The sequence below is a fragment of the Macrotis lagotis genome, chromosome 5, assembly GCF_037893015.1.
Source record: "Macrotis lagotis isolate mMagLag1 chromosome 5, bilby.v1.9.chrom.fasta, whole genome shotgun sequence".
Lineage (NCBI taxonomy): Eukaryota > Metazoa > Chordata > Mammalia > Peramelemorphia > Peramelidae > Macrotis > Macrotis lagotis.
This window is the reverse complement of record NC_133662.1, coordinates 226260428-226285318: the sequence shown is the minus strand read 5'-3', so window position 1 is coordinate 226285318 and position 24891 is coordinate 226260428. Positions and strand designations below refer to the sequence as shown.

The following is a 24891-nucleotide window of genomic DNA, read 5'->3' as shown; positions in this document are numbered from 1 at the left end:
CAATTTAGCAGTTTCAAATGATAACCCCAGCCAAGGAAAGTGGCAGGAAGAGGATGACTGCCCCTCTTTCTTTGATGTTCACTAGACTGTCAGCTATTATGAGAGAGGCTGTCTCTTTTTATTGCCCTTATAAATATGCACTGAGGTCCCCAAATAACGGACAGAGTCAATAAACATAATGAATAGATTAATAATAAAAAGCCAAATCAGAAAAAAAAAAGCTAATGCCTGCTATGCACTAATGTCAGAGCACATTCACTCAAGTTAGAAGAACAGTCTATGGGATTCCTTTGCAAAGGCTTGTCATTCATTTAAAAAACAGCTGCCTTTCGGGAGTTGATTTTCTGCTCATAAAAATGATGAATATTTACGTGTACATGGGAATGGCCACGTTTGAAAAAAAAACATACTCAGGATAACTCAATTGATTCCTTTCAGAATTGCCCATCTCAGCAGTGAATCATCCTCACCATAATGTACATTTTGCTGCAAGCCTGTGGTTAGATATGAAGCACATTGGAAGGAGCCCTGGCCTTGGAGTCAGAAAAGCTGGAGCCTCAGTTCTATTATTTATTAACTGTGCAACTTCCAATCAATCAAGCTATATTTATTAATCACCTATGGTGTGCACTGCAGAGGGATGGTACTTAGAGTACCATAGTCATAGGGTTTTGTGAGGAAAACAGTTTGGAAACTCTAAAACACTATAGAAATAAAGTTTGCTACATTTATTAATAATAGCTAGCATTTAAATCATACTTGTAAAGTTTTTTAAGCTTTTCAAACTCATTTGAGTTTTACAACCACTCTGAAAGGTAGGTGGTATTATTATTATTCCCACTTTACAGATGAGGAAACCAAGGCAAACATAGATTAAGTTACTAGTCCAAGATCACAAAGCTAATAAATAGCTGAGACTAAATTTGAACCCAGGTTTTCCTGACTTTGGGTCCAGCATTCTATCCAATACACTACATAGTTGAGTCATATCTTGTATGATATTAGCTAATTCAAATCAACAGCTTTCTTCTTTACTTCTAAGTTTTTGTTGTTTTAGTGGTTTCAGTCATGTCTGACTCTTCATGACCCCATTTTGGATTTTCTTGGCAAAGATACTGGAGAGGTTTGCCATTTCCTTCTCCAACTCATTTGACAGATGGAGAAACTGAGGCAACTAGGGTTAAGTGAGTTGCCCAGAATCACACCCCTAGTGTCTGACATAGATTTCAGTCAGATCTTCCTGACCCAGGTCCAGTGCTCTGTCCACTGCATCACTTGGCTGCCATTATTTTGTTTTTCCTAGATGAGAGATAGAATAATATAGTTGGCATTTTGATCTTACCTCTGTCCCTTGCTATGACTTTGTTTCTGAATGTAGGCATCACCTCCAAACTAGAATCCAGTACCCCCAGGTCCTGGTTTTACCGTGATTGAGTTCAGTTTGGAGATTCACTACAAAAATCATAGCTCTTTGGTTGGCATTTCCCTTACTCAGAATCACCTCTGGGAAATTTTTAAATATAACTCAAATACAGTTAAAGACTGGGTCTCCATAGATATGAGGAGAGGACACCCAGATGCTGCTCAAGGATACCATGAATGGATCAGGTTTCACAGCACAGCACTGATTTCATCCCAAATTTTACTTTATTTTTATTATTTTTTTTAGGTTTTTGCAAGGCAAATGGGTTTAAGTGGCTTGCCCAAGGACACACAGCTATTTAATTATTAAGTGTCTGAGACCAGATCTGAACTCAGGTCCTCCTGACTCCAGGGCCGGTGCTCTATCCACTGTGCCACCTACCCCCCCAAAGTTTACTTTAAAGCAATTTCATTTCACATTCAATCAATCATCCACTTATTAAATGCTTACTATGAGTTTGGAACAAGAGATTAAATACAAAACAAAACAAAGCAAAAATATTCCCTCAAGGAGCTTACCTTCTAATGGAAGAGATATGTACCAAAAAAAGTATATATTTGTTGTTTATATTTGATCTTAGAGGTACTAAGGAACTATTAGAGCTTATTGATTAGAGGAGAAGGAATAAGATGGTTAAATCTATACTTTAGGAAAATCACTTTGGCCATTGGATAAAAGATGAATAGGAGTGGGAAGACACTTGAGGTAACATAATCTTGAGGATAGGGACTGTCTCATTTTGTATTGGTATTAAATTATTTCATATATGTAAAATATAATATAAATGTACAACTTTTACAGATTGTTGGCTGCCATGGGGAGGGGGGAGGTAAGAAAAGGTGGTATAAAAATGTGCAACTTGGGACAGCTAGGTGGCACAGTGGATAGAGCACCGGCCCTGGAGTCAGGAGTACCTGAGTTCAAATCCGGCCTCAGACACTTAACAATAACCTAGCTGTGTAGCCTTGGGCAAGCTGTTTAACTCCATTTGCCTTGCAAAAATCTAAAAAAACAAAACAAACAAACAAACAAAAATGTGAAACTCATACTTGCAAATGGATAATGCATGTATTTGGAAAAATAAAAGAAAATTTGAAGAAAAAAGAAAAATATTTTCACTTGTTTATTATAAGGTATCCCTTTGTGGAGATTTTATTTACTGAAAAAAGTAAGGGGAAAAAATGTGAGAAAAAGAAACAGAAAGAGTAGTTCAAGGAGAAATACAATTATAAAAAGACCTTAGAGAAAAGTATCCCTTCAATTGAGAGTGTATGAAAAGAGGCAAAAGAAGTTCTAGGGGACTTGAATCAAAGGAGCTCTTACAAAATGAAAGTACTTACTGATGGAAAAGATGGATACAATGCATTGCATGCAGCTAATGGTAATATGACTACTTTTAGGACTTTGAAGATTTTATCTGGGAAATTCTGTATTAAAGAACTGTTTAAAAGCTATCAGACAAGAATAAATTTTCTATTTGTGTTGTATTTATTAGAAATGAGGATCTGATGCTTCCTAATCACTACATACCACTAAATATTTATTTGAGGAAGAAGAGTCAAAGAATCTGGGTGGAACTAGGGGATTAATTTTCTTTTTTTTTTAACCAACATCAAATGTTTTGATGGTTGATACTATATGAAATACTTTGAAATCTAGAAGTACTATTCTCACTTGATACCTACTTTAAAAAAACTACTTCTTTGGAATATTATTTTAAATTTTTTAAAATTAGTTTTTCAAATTCTATAATTTGAAATCAACTCTATAATTCATATATTTTTTCAAATTCTACAAAATATCCATCTAACAATTTGGTTGCTTTCATATCAAACCTGAAAATTAACTTTGGCAATATTGCAATTTTTATTATATGGCCTTTGCACAATCATGAGCATGGTTCTTTACTTTTAAAAAAAAATTAATTAAATCTATACCAGCTCTTTGATACCATCAGGTGTGAAGACTTGTGGAAGAACATAGAGAAATTTGGTTACCCAGGGATGTTCATCAGTATCTTATATCACTCTCATGAAAATATCCTCACACAGGTTTTGGATAATGGATAATGCTCTTGAGTTTTCCCAGTCACCAATGGAGTGAAGCAGGGTTATGCACTTGCTCTCATCCTTTTTAACATGATACTTTTTAGTGATGTTGTCAAATGCTTTCAACAAGGGCAAAAATGATATCAATGATATCAATGCTCCAATGGAGGGATAGATTCTATAATGGGAGGTAGGGTCTTTACATTGGGTTATGTGACTTTCCCAGGATCACACAGCTAGTAAGTGTCTGAGACCAGATCTGAACTCAGATCATCCTAACTCCAAGCTCAGCATTCTATCCAGTATGCCACCTACCTGTGGATTTACCTTTTGGTCTAAAGGAGAAAAATGAAGAAAATTTGTTACAGCTCAACTTCTTTAGCTATGGTGGGTTACTTTTATAAACCAAGAAGTCCTCCTCACAGAATCCTTCTGATCAAGAGGGTTAGCCAACTCTGCAACTGGAAATACCAGTTACTGAAACCCACCCCCTATGAAGTGCCACAGGGCACCTCTGAACCAATCAATTCATCCTGAAGCAGTCCCAGTCACTGAAGGCATAATCAGGGATTTTCTTTTGTTCTTGTGACAAGGTTCCAATGGACCTATCCATATATTCTACAAAGCAGGTGGGAATAAAGATAGTAGTAAAAATTTTAAATGTTACAACAAATGAAGAAAATCATCAGTTTTCAGGTCATGATGTTTTCTGAACCTACCTGAAAAAAATGACTCAGGTTCCCATTAGAACACCTAGATGGAGCTTCTCCTTCTAGTTTGTCCAAGTCCTTTGGAGATGTTCATTGTCCCAGTTATCCTCAAAGGTGATGGATGTTTGTTATTGACTATAGGGTTCAACATCCCTCAAGCTTGTTCCTCCTTGTTTTTGAAGAGGACCAATGACATGAGGAGGTGATGTCTAACTTGCTCGTGAATTGGATTAGAGTAAGTCAGAGTTGTGCAGTTGGTGGCCTCACTCTCCCTTTCAGAGTCACTGAAGTCCAGTGGCAAGAAAAAAATCCAAGATGATTTGGCATTTTGGATGTCTGACCAAGCTGTAAGTACTCTCCAGAGCCTGCTCCAGCCGTCTTCATGGCCACTGGAAGAAGTTGCTCTCATCTGCCCATTCTACCGTGAATTAGAGGCAAGGGAAACCAAGCTCCAAAAAGAGAAAAAAATAATCCTCATCTAATACAAATAATAATATTTAACACTAGTTTTATGAAGGGTTTTCCCATGGACTAGACATAATTTTTTATTGCCTCCATTTTACAGATGAGAAAACTGAAATTCAGAGAAATTTCCTTGTTCCAGGGTTATACATTTAGTTTGAAAGGACCTTGGAAGCTATCTAGTCTAGTCCAATCCCCTCGTTTTACAGATGAGGAAATTGAAGTCTGAGAAATAAACATCAGAGGTGGGATTTGAATCCTAAACCTCTCACCCCAAGATACATCAGGGTGCTTTCAATCATACCACAAGACTTCAAGGTTCAACACTGACTAGAAACAGGTGAAGCTGGGACTAAAACCTGAATCTTCTGAGTCTTAATATCTTATTACTTAAACTGTATCAGCCCATCCCACCCCACCCCACCCCAGAACCAGAGTGGCAGATCTAGCAAACATTTGTGTTTGGTCTATTCTGCATTAGGACAACGTCATATTGCTCATTGCTGTCATAATATTTGACTTGGCATCATTTTTTTTCTGTTCTGAATTTATTTTTTTCCTACATTCAGCTGCAGAGATAATACTAATGATTACCAGTGATCACAGTGAAAGCTATACTTAATCATCATAACTGACAATTAAGTTGGGTAACAACATAGAGACAGGTGATTTCACACAAGGCTAATGAAAATGGGCTATTAAAATTCACATGTGTTTGTCAGTTTTTCTGGCAATTGTAGCCTTGTGCATGCTTCATGAACGGCTGCCTCCCACAGAGACAACCCTGAGCAAGACAGGGAATGGAAGGACATGAGACAGAGGAATCATCCTAGGGCCTTCCATCAGTTCCATTTCTTTCAGGGACTGCTCTTCAGGATGAAGCACCTGTTATGACCCAAGGACTGTACAAAGGTATGGGGATATAAAGAAAAATAAGAAACAGGCCTGGCCCTGAAGGAGCTTGCAGTCTAAAGGGGAGACACCATGTGATGTTTGTCCTTCATTTTCAAAGACCATGATAGCAGGGAGGTGATGCCATGACATGCATGTGAATTGGATTTTGAGTGAGCTAAGTCAACAATCTTACTTTCTCCTCCATAGACATCTGGGTCCAGTGGCCAGATATGGATCAGGATGACTGGAGATGGATTTGAGGAAATCAGGGTGAAGTGACCTAACCAAGATCATACAGCTAGTAAGTGTCTGATGCCAATTTGAATCAGGTCCTCCTGACTTCAGAGCCAGCACACTCTGCCCACTGTGCCATCTAGCTGTTGTGAATAGCTAAGTACAAATAAGCTGTTAGGTCAGCTGTATATAAGAAACTTTGGAGATAATCCACAGAAGGAGGACACTTAGCATGGGGGGGGGGGGTTCTTGAAGAAGGCAGGATTTTAGCTGAAACTTGGGGTTCAGGGAAGTTAGGTACCAGAGATGAGAAGAGAGAATATTCTAGGCATGGGGGTCTCCACGATAGTGCATCTCACTAGGAAAGCAAGGAAGTCATAGTCCCTAGATCACAGAATATAAAGGGAGAAGTGTAAGGAATCTCAGAAAGGTAGAGACGGGGCAGATTTTAATGGGCTTTAAAAGCTAAGCAAAGGAATTTGTTATCCTGGGGGTGATAGGGGTGGAGGGGAAACACATGATCTAACTTTAGGAAACTGCTTTGGCAGCTGAATGAGGATGGACTGGAGTGGGCAGAGCAGAAGCAGGGAACTGGCTCTCACTATACACACTCCAAGTATCAGGTAATAAAGACCTGCACCAGGGTGATGGCAGTGTCAGAGGAGAGAAAGGGGTATGAGAGATGTTACAAAGGTACAACCAGTAGACCTTGCAACAGATTGGATATGGGGGATGGGGAGGATGATGAGGGAGAGTGAGACATCAGTGATGACATTGGGTTATGACCCCAGATGACCAGAAGGTTGGTGGTACTGTCCACAGTATTAATAAAGTTGGGGGAAGAGATAATGACTAGTTTTGAATTGAGTTTAAGCTGTCCACAATGCTTCCAGAACACGATGTCCAATAAGCAGCTGCAGATTCATGACTGAAGGTCAGGAGAAAGTTGGGTTGGACAAATAAATCTGAGAATCATCTGCATAGAGATGATAGTTAAATTCATGGGAGCTGAACTGATAAGCAAGTGAAATAACATAAAGGGGAAAAAGGAAAGGGCCCAGGAAAAAATCTTTGGGAATAACCATGGTTAATGAATGAATGAATGTGGTCTTGAAAATCCAGCAAGAGAATGAAAAGGAACAGATAGGAGAACCAAGAGAGAAGAGCAACAAAAACCTAGAGAGTACAAAGGAGAATGGGGTGATCAACAGAGGGGCAAATGTTGCATAGAAGTCAAGAAGGGTGAGGATTGAGAAAAGATCATTACTGGTAACTTTGAAGAAGGCAGCTTCAGTTGAGGGATAAAGTTGGAAGTCAGAGGAAAAGAATGGAAGCATCAATAATTGACAGCCTTCTCTAGATAAGTCCCAACTGGCAGCAGAGATACTGGATGATAGCTAGTAGGGATGGATGGATCTAGTGGTTTTGTGTTGTTTTAAGGCTGAGGGAGGCAGTAGGGAAGCAGCCATTGGGCTCCTGCCTTTCTGTTCCTTCTCAGTCTCTTTTGCTGAATCTTCAGGACCACATTCATTAACCATGAATGTTCCCCAAGGTTCTTTTCTGGGTCTTTTTCTTTTCTCCCTTTTTGCTATTTCACTTGATTATCAGTTCAGTTCCCATGGTTTCAATTATAATCTCCATGCAGATGATTCTCAGATTTATTTTCCAGCCCCATTCTCTCCAGAGATTGAAGACAGAGGAAGAGAGTGGGGATGACAAAGGGGCCAATTTGCTGGAGAAAAAGGGATAGAATGGGATAATTTGAATGTTGAAGGGTTAGCTAAGGAGCTCTTCATATGCAATGAGTGAAAGAGGAAGAAACAGAAGAAAGTTATCTTGGTGATGATATGGGATGAGGAAGAGGGGAGAAGAGATTTTATGGGGAATGGCCTCATTTTTTTCAGGGAAATATGAAGCCAGGTTCTCAGCTGAAAACATTTTTTGATAGGTATCACAACAATTATAACACACTAGATAATATATGTAAAGCATTTTGTAAATCTTAGAGCATTATATACATGTCTGTCATTGTTGCTATTGTTCTGTCTCATTGCTCTGGATTACCTGGGCTCAGATTTTAGCTTTAATACAGTTTAAGCCATAAAAGCCATGGCTAAGAATTTTGGTGCTTGGTGTAATAGGTAGGAAAAGTACTTTCAGGGTGGGAGGTGGGAAATAGTGCAGAGATAATGACCCTTAAGACCCAGACCAAAGCTATTGCTAGGGAGGAGCTCACACAATAGACCATCTGATAGCTTGCTATTCCTACTAATTATCCTTACTAATAGAAGTGTTAGAATTAGGCCGAGTAGGGGTGGCTAGGTGGTGCAGTGGATAGAGCACTGGCCTTGGAGTCAGGAGTACCTGAGTTCAAATGTGACCTCAGACACTTAATAATTACCTAGCTGTTGGGGTGGCTAGGTGGCGCAGTGAATAAAGCACCGGCCCTGGAGTCAGGAGTACCTGGGTTCAAATCCAGTCTCAGACACTCAATAATTACCTAGCTGTGTGGCCTTGGGCAAGCCACTTAACCCCATTGCTTTGTAAAAACCTAAAAAAAATAATAATTACCTAGCTGTGTGGCCTTGGGCAAGCCACTTAACCTCATTGCCCTTGCAAAAAAAAAAAAAGAATTAGGCCGAGTGGTCAGTCTAGAGTCTCAAAGGACTCTCTCAAAAGGAGAGAACCTATCTTTCTCTCTTTCACTTATAGGTGAGGCTGTTCTTATGTGATCTCCAGCCTTCCCTCCTCTGTGGCCTCCTCTTCTTGTTCTTCCAGGATGTCTAACTGCAAGGAAATCATCTGGGACCCTTTTAAGGATGGACAGGATGGGTGGCTAAATCCACAATGTCAAGTAAATGTCCATTTCTGCTCTGTTGCAAAATGGTCAAGACACCTTGGCTTTATCCCTGAGCTCTTCCCTCCCTTCTGCTTGGTTTTTGCCCATTCTGTTTCTGCTCTTCCGAGCAATGTGATAGAACAGCAATAATGGTGGTCATAGGGATAGTGCTCTAAGTTTACAAAGTTCTTTATGTAAATTATTTCACTTTATGTAATTCTCAAGACCCCTACCATGTAATATTCTCAGTTAACAATCTGACCTCATGTCCTTGAAAAATATGTGGCCATTCACCATAAGCTGTCTCTTCTCCCTACATCTCACATCACCAAGATAACTTTCTTCTATTTTTTCCTCCTTTGCCTATTACACATGAAGAAGTACCTTTAATAATATCATATTATAAAATGATGGTGTTTGTCCTTCTTTCTTGAAGACCATGACATCAGGGAGGTGATGCCATGACAAGCAAGTGAATTGGATTGGGAGGTGGGCTGTGCTAAGTGACCAGTCTCACTTTCTCCTTCTGAACCATCATGGTCCAGTGACTAGATTTGGATCAGGATGAATGGGGATGGCCCAGGATGTGAGGCAATCAGGGTGTCACTTAGCTAAGATCACAGAGCTAGTATTAAATTTCTGAACTCGGGTCCTCCTGACTCCAGGGTTGGTGTTCTATCCACTGTGCCACCTAGCTGCCCTTTAATCATGAGTTCTCAAACCTTGTCCTCCCCCCATTTATTTAGTTCAAAAGGCAGAGCAGGGCACTATGAGAAATGGTTGAAACACCATTCTTGAATCTACCTCTTGGTAGAGGTATAGCTCCATACTCCCTGCCCTTCTACTCACTTCCTTTACTGTCTTCTATCCACATACGAAATTCATCATAGCACAAAGGTTTAAAGGTTTGGGGATCACCTACTACCAATATCCCACATCCTCTCTCATACTCATGTTGAATAGAAGGCAACTGTGGTATTGGGTCAACAGCAAGCAAATGGGAAGATGCTCATCTTCCATTTTCAATCCCTCAGGAGTAGTGACTCTTTGGCAAGCAACCACATGAATTTGTGGGAGCAGGAAGTATCAATCTCTCTTCTCCCTTTACCCTCCTTATGTAAATAGCCTTAAAGCCCTTCCCTTATTCCTGCTGGTTAGAGACATGGCTTTTGGCCCTCTAAGTTCAGGATGACTAGGGACAAAGCTCCAGTCATCCACTCTACTTCTGGCTTACAAGTCACTTTGTTTCACATTCTATAAAACAGATTAAAAATTCTATCTCACAAAGATGGATTAATGTGTGTGAAGTGATTTGTGTTCCTCTAAAAAGAAGTGAATGTTTTATACCAGGAGGCTTGAGAAAAGAAGGAAAGGTTTGGGACAGTCATTATGGAAAACCAGCAAGGAAGTCAGTAAGAACAAAGGCCCATCCAGCAGCACAAAGGCCACAGCTGAGGGGACACAGCAAATATTCCTAATTGGGTGAAAGCAGCAGGACTTTGTGATTTTTCAAAAGAGTCATATGGTGGAGGTCACCTTGGGTTAAAGATGATCAGCTCAGGAATAACCAACAGTCCTGTTAATGAGGGATTCTTCAAGAGTGGCTAATGAATCCTTTAAGTGCCTGCCAATGGAAGCCAGTGAAGCTAGAACAGTAGAGACGGACTGGAAGAACAGGTCCCAGAAGTTAGGAGAGCAAAAGGCAGATTTTGTTTTGAGTGAAAGGAAAGAGATGGAAGGATCAGAGATGGTGACCATTATGGAATTTCAAAGGATCTTGGGAGTTCAGACAATTTTAAGAAACAGGGTGGTCTTTTATGACTATAGAGATGTACATCTGAAAGTCATAGAAAAGGTCATTGGCTTGAGACACTGTGTGCTTAAAATATTAGATATAATCCAAAGGAAATGGAAGACCCCAAGGTTGTCTTTAGGGGATGTGGCACAAAGGATGGACATAACCAAAGAACAGATGTGGGTCATAGCTGCAAGGGTGGGGAGAGGATGATAAGACTTCAAAAGTGAAAATTTATTAAGGAATAGTAATAAAATGATCTGTAAACATCAGAGAGGAGCAAGGACAATGCCCACCCTGACCCCGAGTTAGGGAATGAAAAGAATAAAAGGAATAATCCCTATGTTCTGACCTGGGTCTTTTTTGTTTAAATTCTTCTCTCTCTGGGATCCTTTTGAGTGATATCATTAGCTTCCATTTTCATCAGTTTCTAAGAATGTGATCATTCAATTCTCCCTATTCTCTCAACAGAACTCATCTCAAGGTAGTGAGAGGTCACACACATAGAATATATACCTGAACATGTGCTCTGTACCTGGTGGGGCCACATGTCAGAGGTCCTCCTATTGAATGAAGTCTCAACAGCAGGAAGTCTGATATTGGAGGCTCTGCATTTAGGAAAGATTCCAAAAAAGGGTCTAGTCCTGATGGTAGAAGGTCTGAGGCTTGAGTGCTCAATGGTCATGGAGGGTGCAGTCATTGTTGTATATCTTATGTGGCCTGGGGAAGGATGGATTCAGGCTCACTCACAAAGGATCAGAGAATTGTTGCCTTGAGGACTTCAGGGTGGAAGGTGACTAGAAATGGGGGCAGACAGGAAGAGAGACACATCTGAAGCCAATTCCTTGGAGGCCATTCTCACTAGCTTCTTATCCTGGGTAGTCATTCAGGGCTGAATTGCAGGAGCTTCCAGGGAAGAATCAAATCCCTTTTCTAAGAAAGGTTTGCAGGGAGGGCTTCCACTTTTACCTCAGTGACAAACCACTTTAAACCTACAATGTGGCCTCCTGTTTCTCCAGAGTTGCCTGCAGACTCCTTCTTGGATGAATTGCTACTGTCTCCTGGGACCATCTTTTGCTGCTAGTTTCTTCTTAAAGTTCATTTAAGTGTTCTTTTATGACATAAAGTACCAACATGCCTAGGGCTAATCAATATATTTCCAGTTCCTTTGTTGGTCAGGACCACAATAATTCCAGGCCAGAACACAGAAAAGATCCCTTAGGGCAGACCTTTTATTCATCAACACTCACCACCATACCTTTATCCCATTCCACCAACACCACCATCTCTGCTGCTGAAATTCCCCCAGGAAATTTCAGTATTTAGATTTACTACTATCATCCCTTTGGCTGCTAAAGCCATGTAAAATTCTCTAATTCGTTGGCAAGTCTCAAGGAGACACACTGGAGAGCATGGGAAAGAGCTGGTCAGCCTCATCTTGTATTCTTGCCTCTTTAACTATGCCTTACCTTTCACCAAAATCTTTTCTCAGACTTTGTAAAATTTTTTTTTATTCTTCTTTTTTTTTTGGTTTTTATTTTTGTAAGGCAATGGGGTTAAGTGACTTGTCCAAGGTCACAAAGCTAGGTGCTAAGTGTCTGAGGCCAGATTTGAACTCAGGTCCTCCTGACTCCAGGGCTGGTGCTCTATCCATTACATCACCTAGCTGTTCCGACTTTGTAATTTTTCACAGAATCTCAGATTTGGAAAGAAGCCCCAGAGACTATTTAGTCCAACCCCAACCTAAACAGGAATATCTTGTCTACAACATTCTTTAGAAGTGGTCAAGGAGTCTCTGCTTAAAGACCTCCAGGGAGAGGGAAATCCATGATATCCAGAGGCAGTCCATTTGCTTCGGGAAGATTTGATTTACATCATGTCTCATATTTTCCTGTGAGTTCCAACTACTGTCCCTACTTTTGCCCTCTGGGGCCAAAAAGATCCAGTTTGAAGCCTCTAGAGTTGACACCCCCCATTTCCTTCAAATGATCCAGTGGTGTCACTATCTTGGCCTCACTCTTCATCTAGCCTAAGTTCTTCCCTAAATTATGGGGCTCAGAACAGAACATGAGACTCCAGATATGACCTGACCAGGGCAAATCAAGACAGGAGCATCACCTTCCTTGGTCTGTCTGCTTCTTTTGGTGGATTCAGGTTCACATTAGTATTTGTGTGTATCTGTCTCAATATTTAAAAATCACTCAATGACCAGGGGCCTTATGGAGTTGTCAGATACCAGATTGTTCGGGGGACGTCTGGTGACAGATGCATGGGTAGAAATAACTGGAAAGGGAAAGGTGGGCAACGGAAGAACTCTGTGTCAGCATCACCTGAGCAGGATGACCAAGAAGCAGAGGAAGCCATCAAAATGGCACTCAATGTCTTTCCCATCTCCTACAACTTCTTTCTCTACCTTTGTCTCTCTGAGGAAATTACAGCAATGGATGGGAAAATCACCAGAAAGGAGGTTAAAAAAAAAGCCAAGGGCAACTTTAAAGTAGCAAAATTATCACAAATGTTTATGGAAATGATATATTGTATATGGGCCTCTAGCTAATTGCCAACATGGTTTTCCCCTAATTGGCTGTGCACTTCTGCATTACAAAAACAAAGTCAGACAGAAACAACGGAAATAAACTATTTCAACAGTCCAACTAATTTTGATTTCTTCTGGAAATAATCTTCAGCAGCGCCAGACAGGGAGTAATTTCTTATTTTTTTCAGAAAGAGACCTAGGAATTTCAGCAAGTTATCATGGTACTACAGGCCTTGTGGACGATGCAGACTGTTGTGAGTAAGTAGAAAGGGCTTTATTCCTAGGAAAATAATATCTGATAAAGGATGTCAAGGAAGAAATGCCACAAAAACATAAGAATATAACAAAACCAATCAGTGCTTTAGGTATGAAATTCTAGAACCCTCTCCAAAATGAGGACTCCTCTTCATTTGTCTTTTAGTTTAACATATCATAAAGATTATTAGCATCTATTAGCAGTACGTATTACTACTATTATATATTAAATTACATTCTGAGGTTTCATTCTTAAACCCTCCAAGTTCTGGCAAGGGTCACCAAGCTGGAAAGGAGTGGAGAACAGTTCCAGTGACAGATCATATGTCTGTCACCTAAGGACAGAGCTATGGGCAGAAAAGCTCATCACAAGGCTGGGGCTGTGGGAATGACAGATTTGGGGCAGTGGCAGCTCTTAGATACTATGGAGGAGTTGCAATCCCTCATGTAGAAAGGCCTTTAAAACCCATCTTATGCACTGAAATCATTTGTATGGTGAGCTGAAGGGAGGTGAATCTCTGCTATGTTTTCTAATGGTTTCACTATCCTCTGTATACTCTGAATTTTTGTAGGAGTTGGATCAGATCTCTCTTCTATCTTTACAATATTAGTTGGAGAGAACTCTTTGCTCCTTAATATTGGATTGAGGCAATGGAATATAGCCTGTCAATCAAACTGTATGATCCTGGGCAAGTCACTTAATGCTGTCTTCCTTAGTTTCCTTATCTGTAAAATGAGCTGGAGAAGGGAATGGCAAAACCTTCCAAAAACTTTGCCAAGAAAACTCCTGATGGGCCACAGTCAGAAAATGAATGACTCAACTGCAACAGTTTAGGAGACATGAATATCAGCTGTCATAATTCCTTTCTCTTTTAAATCTAGTATAATAAAGTAAGTCTTTATCCTCCAATATAAAACTCACTCTGCCAACTTTACATTTCGAAAACATAATGTTAATGTCTCCAAAACTTCAAGTCCAAGATGGATCAAATGAAGAAAGCTGGTTTAAGTCCCCCTCACTGAACCCCTGTCTCCCCTCACCCCACAACCAAATCTTCCTTTGGCTTAGTTGTTTATCCCTAGAGGGGCTTGAGTAAACTGACCCACATATTTCCAAATCAGAAGATGCTTTCTGCTTTTTCTCTCTGAAGAATTAGAAGATGATTCAGTTTAGAACCACATCTTCAAATGCAGCATTCTTCACCTTGACCCAGCTGCAATTTTGGGGTGACCAACTCAGCTGCAGAAATCACAGAAAGACTCAGTGGGAATGAGCCTAAAGAGGAACCACAAATGGCTGCTTCTCTAGAGTATCTCAAATTCAATTTTAATTTGTAGGCCATTGTTTAGGTACTGACACAATATATAATTTCGCTGACTTTTTTTTAACAAATATGCATACTCTATCATCTCCTTCAATAGAAATCATTTGCATTATGTTTAGCAATTAAATGACACTTTTTTTTCTCCCTGAAAAACAAGTACTTATAATGATAAAGTGAAAGGATACACATATGTTGAGACACCTTTAGCTGCTAAATGTTTCCGTATGAGGCGCTCAGTCCCATACCAGTTAAACCCTTTAGTAGCATGTCCAATGCGTGGAAGATGGACACTGGCTATAAAAGAATAAATAAATCTGAATAAACCAATTCATCTTAAGTTAACTAATGGACATGCAGTCTAAAGCAGAGGGGAAACTTAACCACACTCAGGTCACTCTCTGATTTCCTGTGGACAGGTGTTTATGTACACAGTCACCAGGTGCTTCATTCAAGTCCATGAGGAACAGATCCTCTCATATAGGTGACTCCTCTAACATTCTGGAAGTTTAATGGGGGAAATCATGCTGTTTTACCAAATCCAGGTGGATTCTCTGAACCTAGAAATAAATCTATATGCGATGGAAACCCAATGCTCTGCAGAAATGAAGTTGGAGATGTTAACTCTAGATGCACAGTCCTTTTGAGTCAATCAACTCAACCAACAGTGAGAGATGCATCCACAGAAGTCAGATTTAATTAGTTCAAGAGTTTCCTTCAAAGATTTGCCATCCAGCTTAATATATACATTACTATCATTCTATCACATACTTTTTTGTGTGGTCAAATTAATGCTCAGTTTAATGTCTCCAGTACCTGCAAATGAGTTACAGAAAATCTGGCCCACCCTCCACTACTGCAAAATGGCTCAAAGTTCCTAAAATTTTTTAACTGTGGAAAATTTGCTTCAAGAAGAAGCGCTGATATCAGAGGAGAAAAAATCCCCCACAAAAAAACAAACTAGGTTAAAATCAAGAGCCTGGGATTCTAACTCTGGTTTTGTCAGTAACTTGATATGTGACCTTGGTGACACAATTAATCTCTGTGCCTCAGTTTTCTCTTTGACATATGGGGATAAAAGCATTTTTAAAGGGTTGTTCTGAGGCTCATGAGACAATGAACATGAAAGCCCCTTGGCATTATGTTGCTATGTTGACTTTGGTTCATCCCCAGGCACCAGGAGTCCATCCTGCCAAGAATGAGGGGAGGGGCTTTTATAGTCTGCATTATTCAGAGAACAGAAATGTCGATGTTCTTAAAACACCAACCCAATCACACTTACCCTTCTTTTTCCTGGCAGCTGAAGATATCTTTTTCAAACCCTCTTCTAGCGCTGCCATCTTGATACCAGACAAAGCATTGGAGCGGTCCCGGTGCTGAGCCACAATCAATGCCAACTAGATAGAAAAGCCCAGAGACCCAACACTTGATTCCAGGTTGCTGGCTGCCCGTGAGTTTGCTTTGGTTGCTTCAGGAGATTCCAAATGCTCTGTTCATCACCCCTCCTTCCCTGGGATCACCCCTGCCCCCACCTTTCAGGATAACCACTAAAGAAGCAGGAACAGCTCTGCATACTCCAGGCCACCTAACAGAGACTACTCTATTCAAGGGAGGTACCGTCAATATGCAGGCAGCATCACTCTCTCAGTGGCCTGCCCATGCATGATGCTTGCAGAGGGTAAAGACACAGAACGGGCCCATGGTGGCCCAGATAAACCCCCCACTGGTCCTGGGACCATTCCTGCTCTATCTCCTGGGAACAGCTTAAGGTGATAGCCACCAGGCCTTCAAAACCAAGAAAGCTGACTCCTTGAGCCAGGCTGGCAGATTTCCAGGGTCAGTGCTAGCACTGTTGATTGCCATCTCTACCTGGAATCTCTCTTCGCGATCCTGTGTTTTCCTGGTTGTCTTCCTACCTGGACCTCTCCTCCTCATCTTCCTCTGCTGCTCTGGATCCTTTTCCAGATCATGCCCCCAGGCTCTGTCCTAGCCTATCTTCTCTTTTCATTCCATATTACTTCTCTTGGTGATCTCATCAGCTCCAGTGGGTTCAGTTATCATCCCTCAGCTCTCTACAACTGCCTTTGGGACATCTTATACTGGATGTTCCATAGGCATCTCAAACTCAACATATCCAGAAGAGTCTTTCTCCCCCAAATCCTTCCTCTTCTGAACTTCCCTAATATTACTAGGGCACCCCCATCCTCCAAGTCACCCAGGCCTGCAACCTCAGGGTTCTCTTCAGACTTCTCATTCACCTCACATAGCCACTCCACCTGTCAATCCTCCCTTCACAGCATCTCCCCTGTAAATTCCTTATAAATCTCCCCTCACAATGCCAATACAATAGTGCAGATCCTCATTACCTCTAGACTCATTTCCTGACCTCAAATCTCTCCCACTCAAATCCATCTTCCACTCAGCCAAAAAAGGTGCTTTTGGATCTGATCATGTCTCCCTTCTCTCAGTGGACTTCTTGTATTCCTCCAAGTCCTCAAAGGATTGCCTCTTATTTACAATGCTTCTATTTGATATTTAAAGCATTTTTTGACCTGGCCCATTCCTACCTTTCCAGTCTTCTTACACTTCAGTCCCCTCTTTGTATTCTAAGATCCAGCAAGATTGCTTTATTTACCATCTCTCTCATATGTCTCTCCAGTGCAATAGGTCCCCGATATCTGGGATAACTCCAGCCTCATTTCTGGTTTAAGACTTAGCTCAAACCCTGTCTTCAGTGGGGGGCTTTCTCCATATATCTGCCCTTCCCCTTCCTTCCAATTGAGATGAGATGACTTCTTTGAGATGACCTTCCATCTATTCACTATCTAGTATGTACCTAGTTATTTACATGTTACCTTCCTCATTAGAGTACAGACTCCTAAATGTAAATTAAAACAATACTGAGTGCTCACTTCGGCAGCACATATACTAAAATTGGAACGATACAGGGAAGATTATCATGGCCCACACAAATTCGTGAAGCATTCCATATTTTTTAACCCTATTTGGGAGAAAGACTAATAACTCCCAATAATTGTAACTCTATAAGATAGAAGGTACTTAGCTAGAAGTGATGGATACTCAGAATTTTCTGTGACTCAGATAGAATGATTTAAAAAGACCTCCTCCTTAAAAAGAGGGACAGGAAGGAGACGGGAGGAGAGAGGCGATTGAATGGGGGTAAATCTCATTACACTAAGAGGTACAAAATACCTATGGTAATAGAAGGGAAGAAGGGAGGAGATGAGAAACACCTGAATCTTCTTCTCAACTTGGCTTAAAGTCAACTTAAACACATACTCAATTAACTTAAAAAAATCTAATCTTTCAAGTATTAAGTATTAAAAGGGGAATAGGGGAGGGGGAACGGAGAAAGGGAGAGGGAGAAAAAACAGGAACTAATAAAAGGAAGGGAAGGGAAAAGGGAAATGGAGAAAGAAAGGGGAGGGGTAGATACAGGAGGGCAAACACACTGAAGGGGTGGTATTCAGAAACAAAATACTGGGGAAAATGGGTAAAGGGGGGAAGGGGAAAAATACAAACAGAGGGAAGATAGCATGGAGGGCAATAAAGAATTAGTAATTATAACTTTGAATGTGAATGGGATGAACTCTCTCTTAAAATGTAAGCAAATAGCAGAGTGCAAAGTGGATTAAAAACCAGAATGCTACAATATGCTCCTTACAAAAAACTCATCTGAAGCAGAGAGATACATATAGAGTAAAGGTAAAAGGTTGGAGCAAAATATATTTTGCTTCAGCTGAAGTGAAAAAAGCAGGGGTAGCAATCCTTATCTCAGACAAAGCAGCTGCAAAAATAGATAGCATTAGAAGAGATAAGGAAGGAAACTATGGTACCTAAAAGGTACATAGACAATAGTGATTTCAATACTGAATATATGTGCACCCAATGGTATAGCATCCAAATTATTAGAGGAGAAGCTGAAAGAACTACAGGAAGACGTAGACTGCAAAACTCTACTAGTGGGAGACCTCAACCTCCCATTCTCAGATCTAGATAAATAGAATCATAAAATAAACAAGAAAGAAGTTAAGGAGGTAAATAGATTGCTAGAAAAACTAGATATGGTATACTTATGGAGGAAACTGAATGGGGATAGAAAGGAATATACCTTTTTCTCTGCAGTACATGGAACAGATACAAAAATTGACCATGTACTAGAACATAAAAGCCTAATGATCAACTACAGAAAGGCAGAAATAGTGAATACATCTTTCTCAGAACACAATGCAATAAAAGTCATATGCAATATGGGGCCCGGGAGATATAGACCCAGAACCAATTGGAAACTGAATAACCTCATTTTAAAGAACAAGTGGATCAAAAAACATTATAGAAAGAATTAATCATTTTATTCTAAATAATGACAATAATGAAACAACATACAAAAACCTATGGAATTCACTCAAAGCGGCTGTCAGGGGATATATTATATCTTTAAATGCTTACATGAATAAATTAGAGAAAAAAGGAAATCAATGAACTAAATATATAACTAAAAAATTAAAGGACAAATTAATTAAATCCCCAATTGAATATTAAATTGGAAATTCTAAAGGTAAAGGAGAAATTAATAAAATTGAAAGCAAAAAAAAAAACCTACTGAATTAATAAATAAAACCAAAAGTTAGTTTTATGAAAAAACCAATAAAATTGATAAACCTCTGGTCAATTTGATTAAAAAAAAAGAAAGAGGGGGCAGCTAGGTGGCTCAGTGGATAAGACCACCCACCCTGGAGTCAGGAGTACTTGAGTTCAAATCCAGCCTCAGACACTTAATAATTACCTAGCTGTGTGGCCCTGTACAAGCCACTTAACCGTATTGCCTTGCAAAAAAAACTAAAAAAAAAGAAAAAAAGAAAAAAAGAAAGAAAGAAGAAAACCAAATTGCTAGTATCATAATGAAAAAGGTGAACTCACCACCAATGAGGAGGAAATTCAAGTAATAATTTGGAATTATTTTGCCCAACTCTATGCCAATAAATGTGACAATCTAAGAAATGGATGAATATTTACAAAAATATAAGTTAAATGGTTAAATGAAGAGGAAATTAAATACCTAAACAACCTTATCTCAGAAAAAGAAATTCAACAAGCCATCACTGAACTCCCTAAGAAAAAATCAACAGGGCCCTGATGGAGTCACAAGTGAATTCTACCAAACATCTAAGGAACAATTGGTTCCAATTCTATATAAACTCTTTGGAAAAATAGGGGAAGATGGAACTCTACCTAACTCTTTCTATGAAACCGATATGGTGCTGATACCTAAACCAGGAAGAGTTAAAACAGAGAAGGAAAATTATAGACTTATTCCCCTGATGAATATAGATGTAAAAATCCTAAATAAAATCTTAGCAAAACGATTACAACAAGTTATCACTGGGATAATACATTATGATCAAGTAGGATTTATCCCAGGAATGCAGGGTTGGTTCAATATTAGGAAAACTGTTAGTATAATCAATTATATCAACAACAAAACTATCAGAAATTATATGATCATATCAATAGATGCTGAAAGAGCTTTTGACAAAATACAGTACCCATTCCTACTAAAAACACTAGGAAAAAATGGGACTGTTCCTTAGAATAATTAGCAGTATCTATCTGAAACCATCAACAAGCATTATATTCAATGGAGAGAGACTAGAGGCACTTCCAATAAGATTGGGGTGAAACAAGGATGTCCATTATCACCACTACTATTCAATATCGTATTAGAAATATTAGCTTCAGCAATAAGAGAAGAAAAAGAAATTGAAGGCATTAGAATTGGGAAGGAGGAGACAAAACTCTCACTCTTTGCAGATGACATGATGGTATACCTAGAGAATCCCAAGAAATCATCCAAAAAAACAACTGGAAACTATTAGCAATTTTAGCAAAGCTGTAGGATGTAAAATAAACCCTCATAAATCCTCAACTTTTCTATATATGAGTAGCAAGATATAGCAGAAAGAGGTAGAAAGAGAAATCCCATTCAAAGTAACCTCAGACAATAATAAATAAAATACCTGGGACATTTGCCAAGGCAGACTCAGAAACTTTTTGAAAACAATTTTAAAACACTTCTCATACAAATTAAATCATATTAAAATAACTGGGCAAATATCAACTATTCATGGATAGGTAGAGCTAATATAATAAAAATGACAATTCTACCAAAACTAAACTGTTTCATGCCCTACCAATCAAAATTCCAAAAAATTACTTTAATGAGTTAGAAAAAGTTGTAAGTAAATTCATATGGAGAAATAAAAAGTCAAGAATTTCTAGGGATTTAATAAAAAAAAAAGTGCAAAAGAAGGGAGCTTAGCCCTACCCAATCTAAATCAAAATGGTCCAGTATTGGCTAAGAAATAGAGTGGTGGACCAGTGGAATAGACTAGGTGCAATAGCAGGAAACGATTATAGTAATCTGCTGTTTGATAAACCCAAAGAGTCCAGCTATTGGGATAAAAACTCTCTCTTTGATAAAAAACTGCTGGGAAAATTGAAAGTTAGTATGGAAGAAACTTAAATTAGACCAATACCTCACACCCTATAACAAGATAAAATCCAAATGGATACAGGATTTAGACATAAAAAACAATACTATAAGCAAATTAGAACATCAAGGACTAGTTTACCTGTCAGCTCTATGGAAAGGGAAGCAGTTTATGACTGAGGAAGAGGTGAAGAACATCACTAAAAACAAACTAGATGATTTCAATTACATTAAATTAAAAACCTTTTGCACAGACAAAACCACTGTAACCAAGATCAAAAGAAATGTAAACTGGGAAACAATCTTTACAACTAATATTTCTGACAAAGGACTCATTTCCAAAATATACAGAGAACTGAGTCATATTTAAAAAAAAAGAAAAACCATTCCCCAGTTGACAAATGGTCAAAGGATATGCAAAGGCAATTTACAGATGAGGAGATCAAAGCAATCCATAGTCATATGAAAAATTGCTCTAAATCATTACTTATTAGAGAAATGCAAATTAAAGCTTCTCTGAAGTACCACCTCACACCTCTCAGACTGACCAGAAAGGATAAGGATCATTGTTGGAAGGGTTATGGTAAATCTGGGACACTATTACATTGTTAGTGGAGCTGTGAACTCATCCAACCTTTCTGGAGAGAAATCTGGAACTACACCAAATGTGCACACCCTTTGATCCAGCAATACCACTACTGGGTCTATACCCTGAAGAGATGATGAAAAAGGGTAAAAACATCACTTGTACAAAAATATTCATAGCAGCCCTGTTTGTGGTGGAAAAGAATTGGACATCAAGTAAATGTCCTTCAATTGAGGGATGTCTTAGCAAACTGTAGTATATGTATGTCATGGAACATACATACAGGATTTCAGGGAAGCCTGGAGGGATTTGCATGAACTGATGCTGTGTGAGATGAGTAGAACCAGAAAAACACTGTACACCCTAACAGCAACATGGGAGTGATGATCAACCTTGATGGACTCGCTCATTCCATCAGTGCAACAATCAGGGACAATTTGGGGCTATCTGCAATGGAGAATACCATCTGTATCCAGATAAAGAGCCATGGAGTTTGAACAAAGTTCAAGAACTATTCCCTTTAATTTAGAAAAAAAAACCTGATATCTTATTGTCTGATCTTGTTATCTCTTATACTTTATGTTTCTTCCTTAAGGATATGATCTCTCTCATCACACTCAATTTGGATAAATGTACAACATGGAAACAATGTAAAGACTGACAAACTGCTTTTTGTGGGGGCGTGGAGGGGAGGGAAGTAAGATTGGGGGGGAAATTGTAAAACTCAAAATAAATAAAATATTTAATTGAATGTAAAAAAAACCCAATACCAAGATACTACCTCATACTTATTAGATTGGCTAATAGGAGAGAAAAGAAAAATAAACAATATTAGAGGAGATGTCAGAAAAATGAGACATTAATCATTGTTGGTGAAGTTGCGAATTGATTCAATCGTTCTTAAGAATAATTTGGAACTATGCCCAAAGAGCTATAAGACCATGCACAACCCCTGCTAGATCTGTATCCAAAAAGAGATTAAAATTTAAAAAAAAAAAGACCTAGATGTATAAAAATATTTAAAGCAGCTCTTTTCTAGTGACAAAGAACTGGGAATTGAGGGCATGCCCATCAATTGGAATGATGAACAAAATGTGCTGTGTGACTGTTGATGGAAAACTATCCTACTATAAGAAAAGATGGCAGGACGCTCTTGGAAAAGCCTGGAAGGACTCACGTAAACTGATGAAAAGTGAAGTGTCCTGTGTACAAAGTAACCATAATAGTGTGAGAGTATGAGCTATGAATGACTTGAACATTCTCAACAATAAAGGATCCAATCATCTCTGAAGGACTTAAGATGAAAAACTCTATCCCCCCACTAGAGAAATGACATGTCTGAATATAGAGTGAAGTATGCTTTTTTACTTTATTTTCATTGAGGGCTTTTTGGTCTATGTTTTCTTTCACAACATGACTGACTAATATGGAAATATATTTTCTGACTACACATGTATAACATATACAATTACTTGCCTTCTCAATGAGGGGGGTGAGGAGAAAGTGAGGAAATTTGGAACTCAAAGTTTTAAAGACAAATGTTAATAAATTTATTTTTACATGTAACTGGGGGAAAATAAAATACTAAATAATTTTTTTTAAAAAAGAACCAATTAAAGAGCAGACTTTCTTGAGGACTAATTATACAGTTTGAGATCTAGTGCTTTCATTTCACATGACAAGTAAGTGGAAAAGATGATTTTAAAAATAGTCTTAAAGGTCCTACAGTAGAGATAGGGGGTCAGAGTCAATAAAGGAAATTATTTTGCTTGAAAAAAAGTCCTTGAGGGCAAGGGACTGTATTTTTGCTTTTTTCTCTGTATTCCTTGCTTAATATAGCTCTCAGCACACGGTAAGCATTTAATAAATGCTTACTGATCAAATGATTTCTCTGAGTAAATAAAAACTAGTTTAAAGTTTCTTTAAGTGAGTGAGACTGTGACCAAAGGTCCTGGAGTGAGATAAAAAGATGATTAAAAATACATCCCAAGAACTATAAATGGTGGATGAGAGGAAAATTCTCATTTCAGGCTCAAAGGTTAGACTCTCAGGGTGTAGCAGGGTAAGTAATGGGTAGTATGTTTTTACTATGCTCACACCTCCCCTAAGATAAAGGGGAGAATCAGACTGGTATTGGTTACTCTGATTGGAAAAATAACATCTTGATAGCATTTTTAATTTTAATCACTTAAAACCAAGCTTTGACAACATATTTTATGAGAGTCCTCCAAATTTCCCCAGAACTCTATATTGGTCCCCAAAATTAAAAAGTAAGAGAAGAGAGAGAGAATACTTACCAAGTCCTGTCCTATGTTTCTGGATTCCTTGTCATCGATAGGGAATAAAAGGACCCCTCCCAGACTCAGATCTGTGATCAGAACAGAGAAAGAAATAAACTATAGAGCATTAAATTCTCTGAATTAGTCATTGGAATAGGAAACAATTCTGCACATAAGATCCTTTAGCATTTGATTCTTCCTTCAAGCTTTCCACTCTCACATCCAATAAACGCCCAAGTTCTGTCAGGTCTTCTTTCAGAATGTCTCCTACCTTCCACACCTTCCTAGTCCCACTGTCGCTTTTAAGATTGTTCTCTTAATCTCTTAATTGGTCTTTTTTCCACTGGTCTCTACACCAGCAATCCATGCTGCATAAATGTTTTAAAGTAGGTGCCAAACTCACCCCAAAATTCCCAGTAGAGACTGAACCAGATTAAAATGTAATTGGGAAATGTCTAACAAAGTAAAAAAATAAATAAATAGTACTACATAGAAAATGTTATGTGTGATTTTCTAGTCAACAAGTGGCACCTTTTTGAGTGGGACCCCACTTTCAAATCAGTCCTTTGCCCTGAGGATAACACTCACAGAACTCAGATTAGCAATGAAGGCCCTCCACAGTTTGAGCCAAATTTACTTCTCCTGTTATTCTAGTGCCCACAAAGGGCTTCCTTTGGACCAGTCAGATTGCTCTGCCCATATTCTCTGCCTCAATCTATACCATTCCACTACCTACAGCATCTTCCACCTTGGTTGACTATCCCAAAGGCCTCATCTTCCCTCACTGCTCCAGTCCAGTCCAAAGTGTAATGTCTCCTTACATAGAACCATGGAAGCCATTCTCCTGATACTCAGTGGAAGACCTTTCTTTTGGGGTAATTTAGTTTTTATATTTGCATGTCTTGGTTTCTAAACTGCCTGTGCTCACTAGGGATCATTTGTGCCCTATGCTTTTTTGTATCCCGAACAGTGCTTAGCACAAAGGTGGTCCTGGCCC

The 24891-nt window shown here is 39.0% G+C and overlaps 1 protein-coding gene and 1 pseudogene across 1 annotated transcript in view; one reads left to right on the top strand and one right to left on the bottom strand.

Annotated features, from left to right (window-relative positions):
- Positions 1–10739: 10739 nt before the first annotated feature.
- CHD1L (chromodomain helicase DNA binding protein 1 like) overlaps positions 10740–24891 on the bottom strand; it is a 58418-nt gene continuing 44266 nt past the window's right edge. The window contains exons 20-23 of the mRNA XM_074188609.1: positions 23913–23983; positions 15801–15915; positions 14707–14815; positions 10740–13236 (exon numbers count right to left, since the gene is read on the bottom strand). Coding sequence (XP_074044710.1) covers positions 13158–13236; positions 14707–14815; positions 15801–15915; positions 23913–23983 — 374 coding nt within the window. The 3' untranslated portion in view covers positions 10740–13157. The remainder of the gene's footprint in view (positions 13237–14706; positions 14816–15800; positions 15916–23912; positions 23984–24891) is intronic.
- LOC141490284 (U6 spliceosomal RNA) lies at positions 17423–17514 on the top strand (annotated as a pseudogene).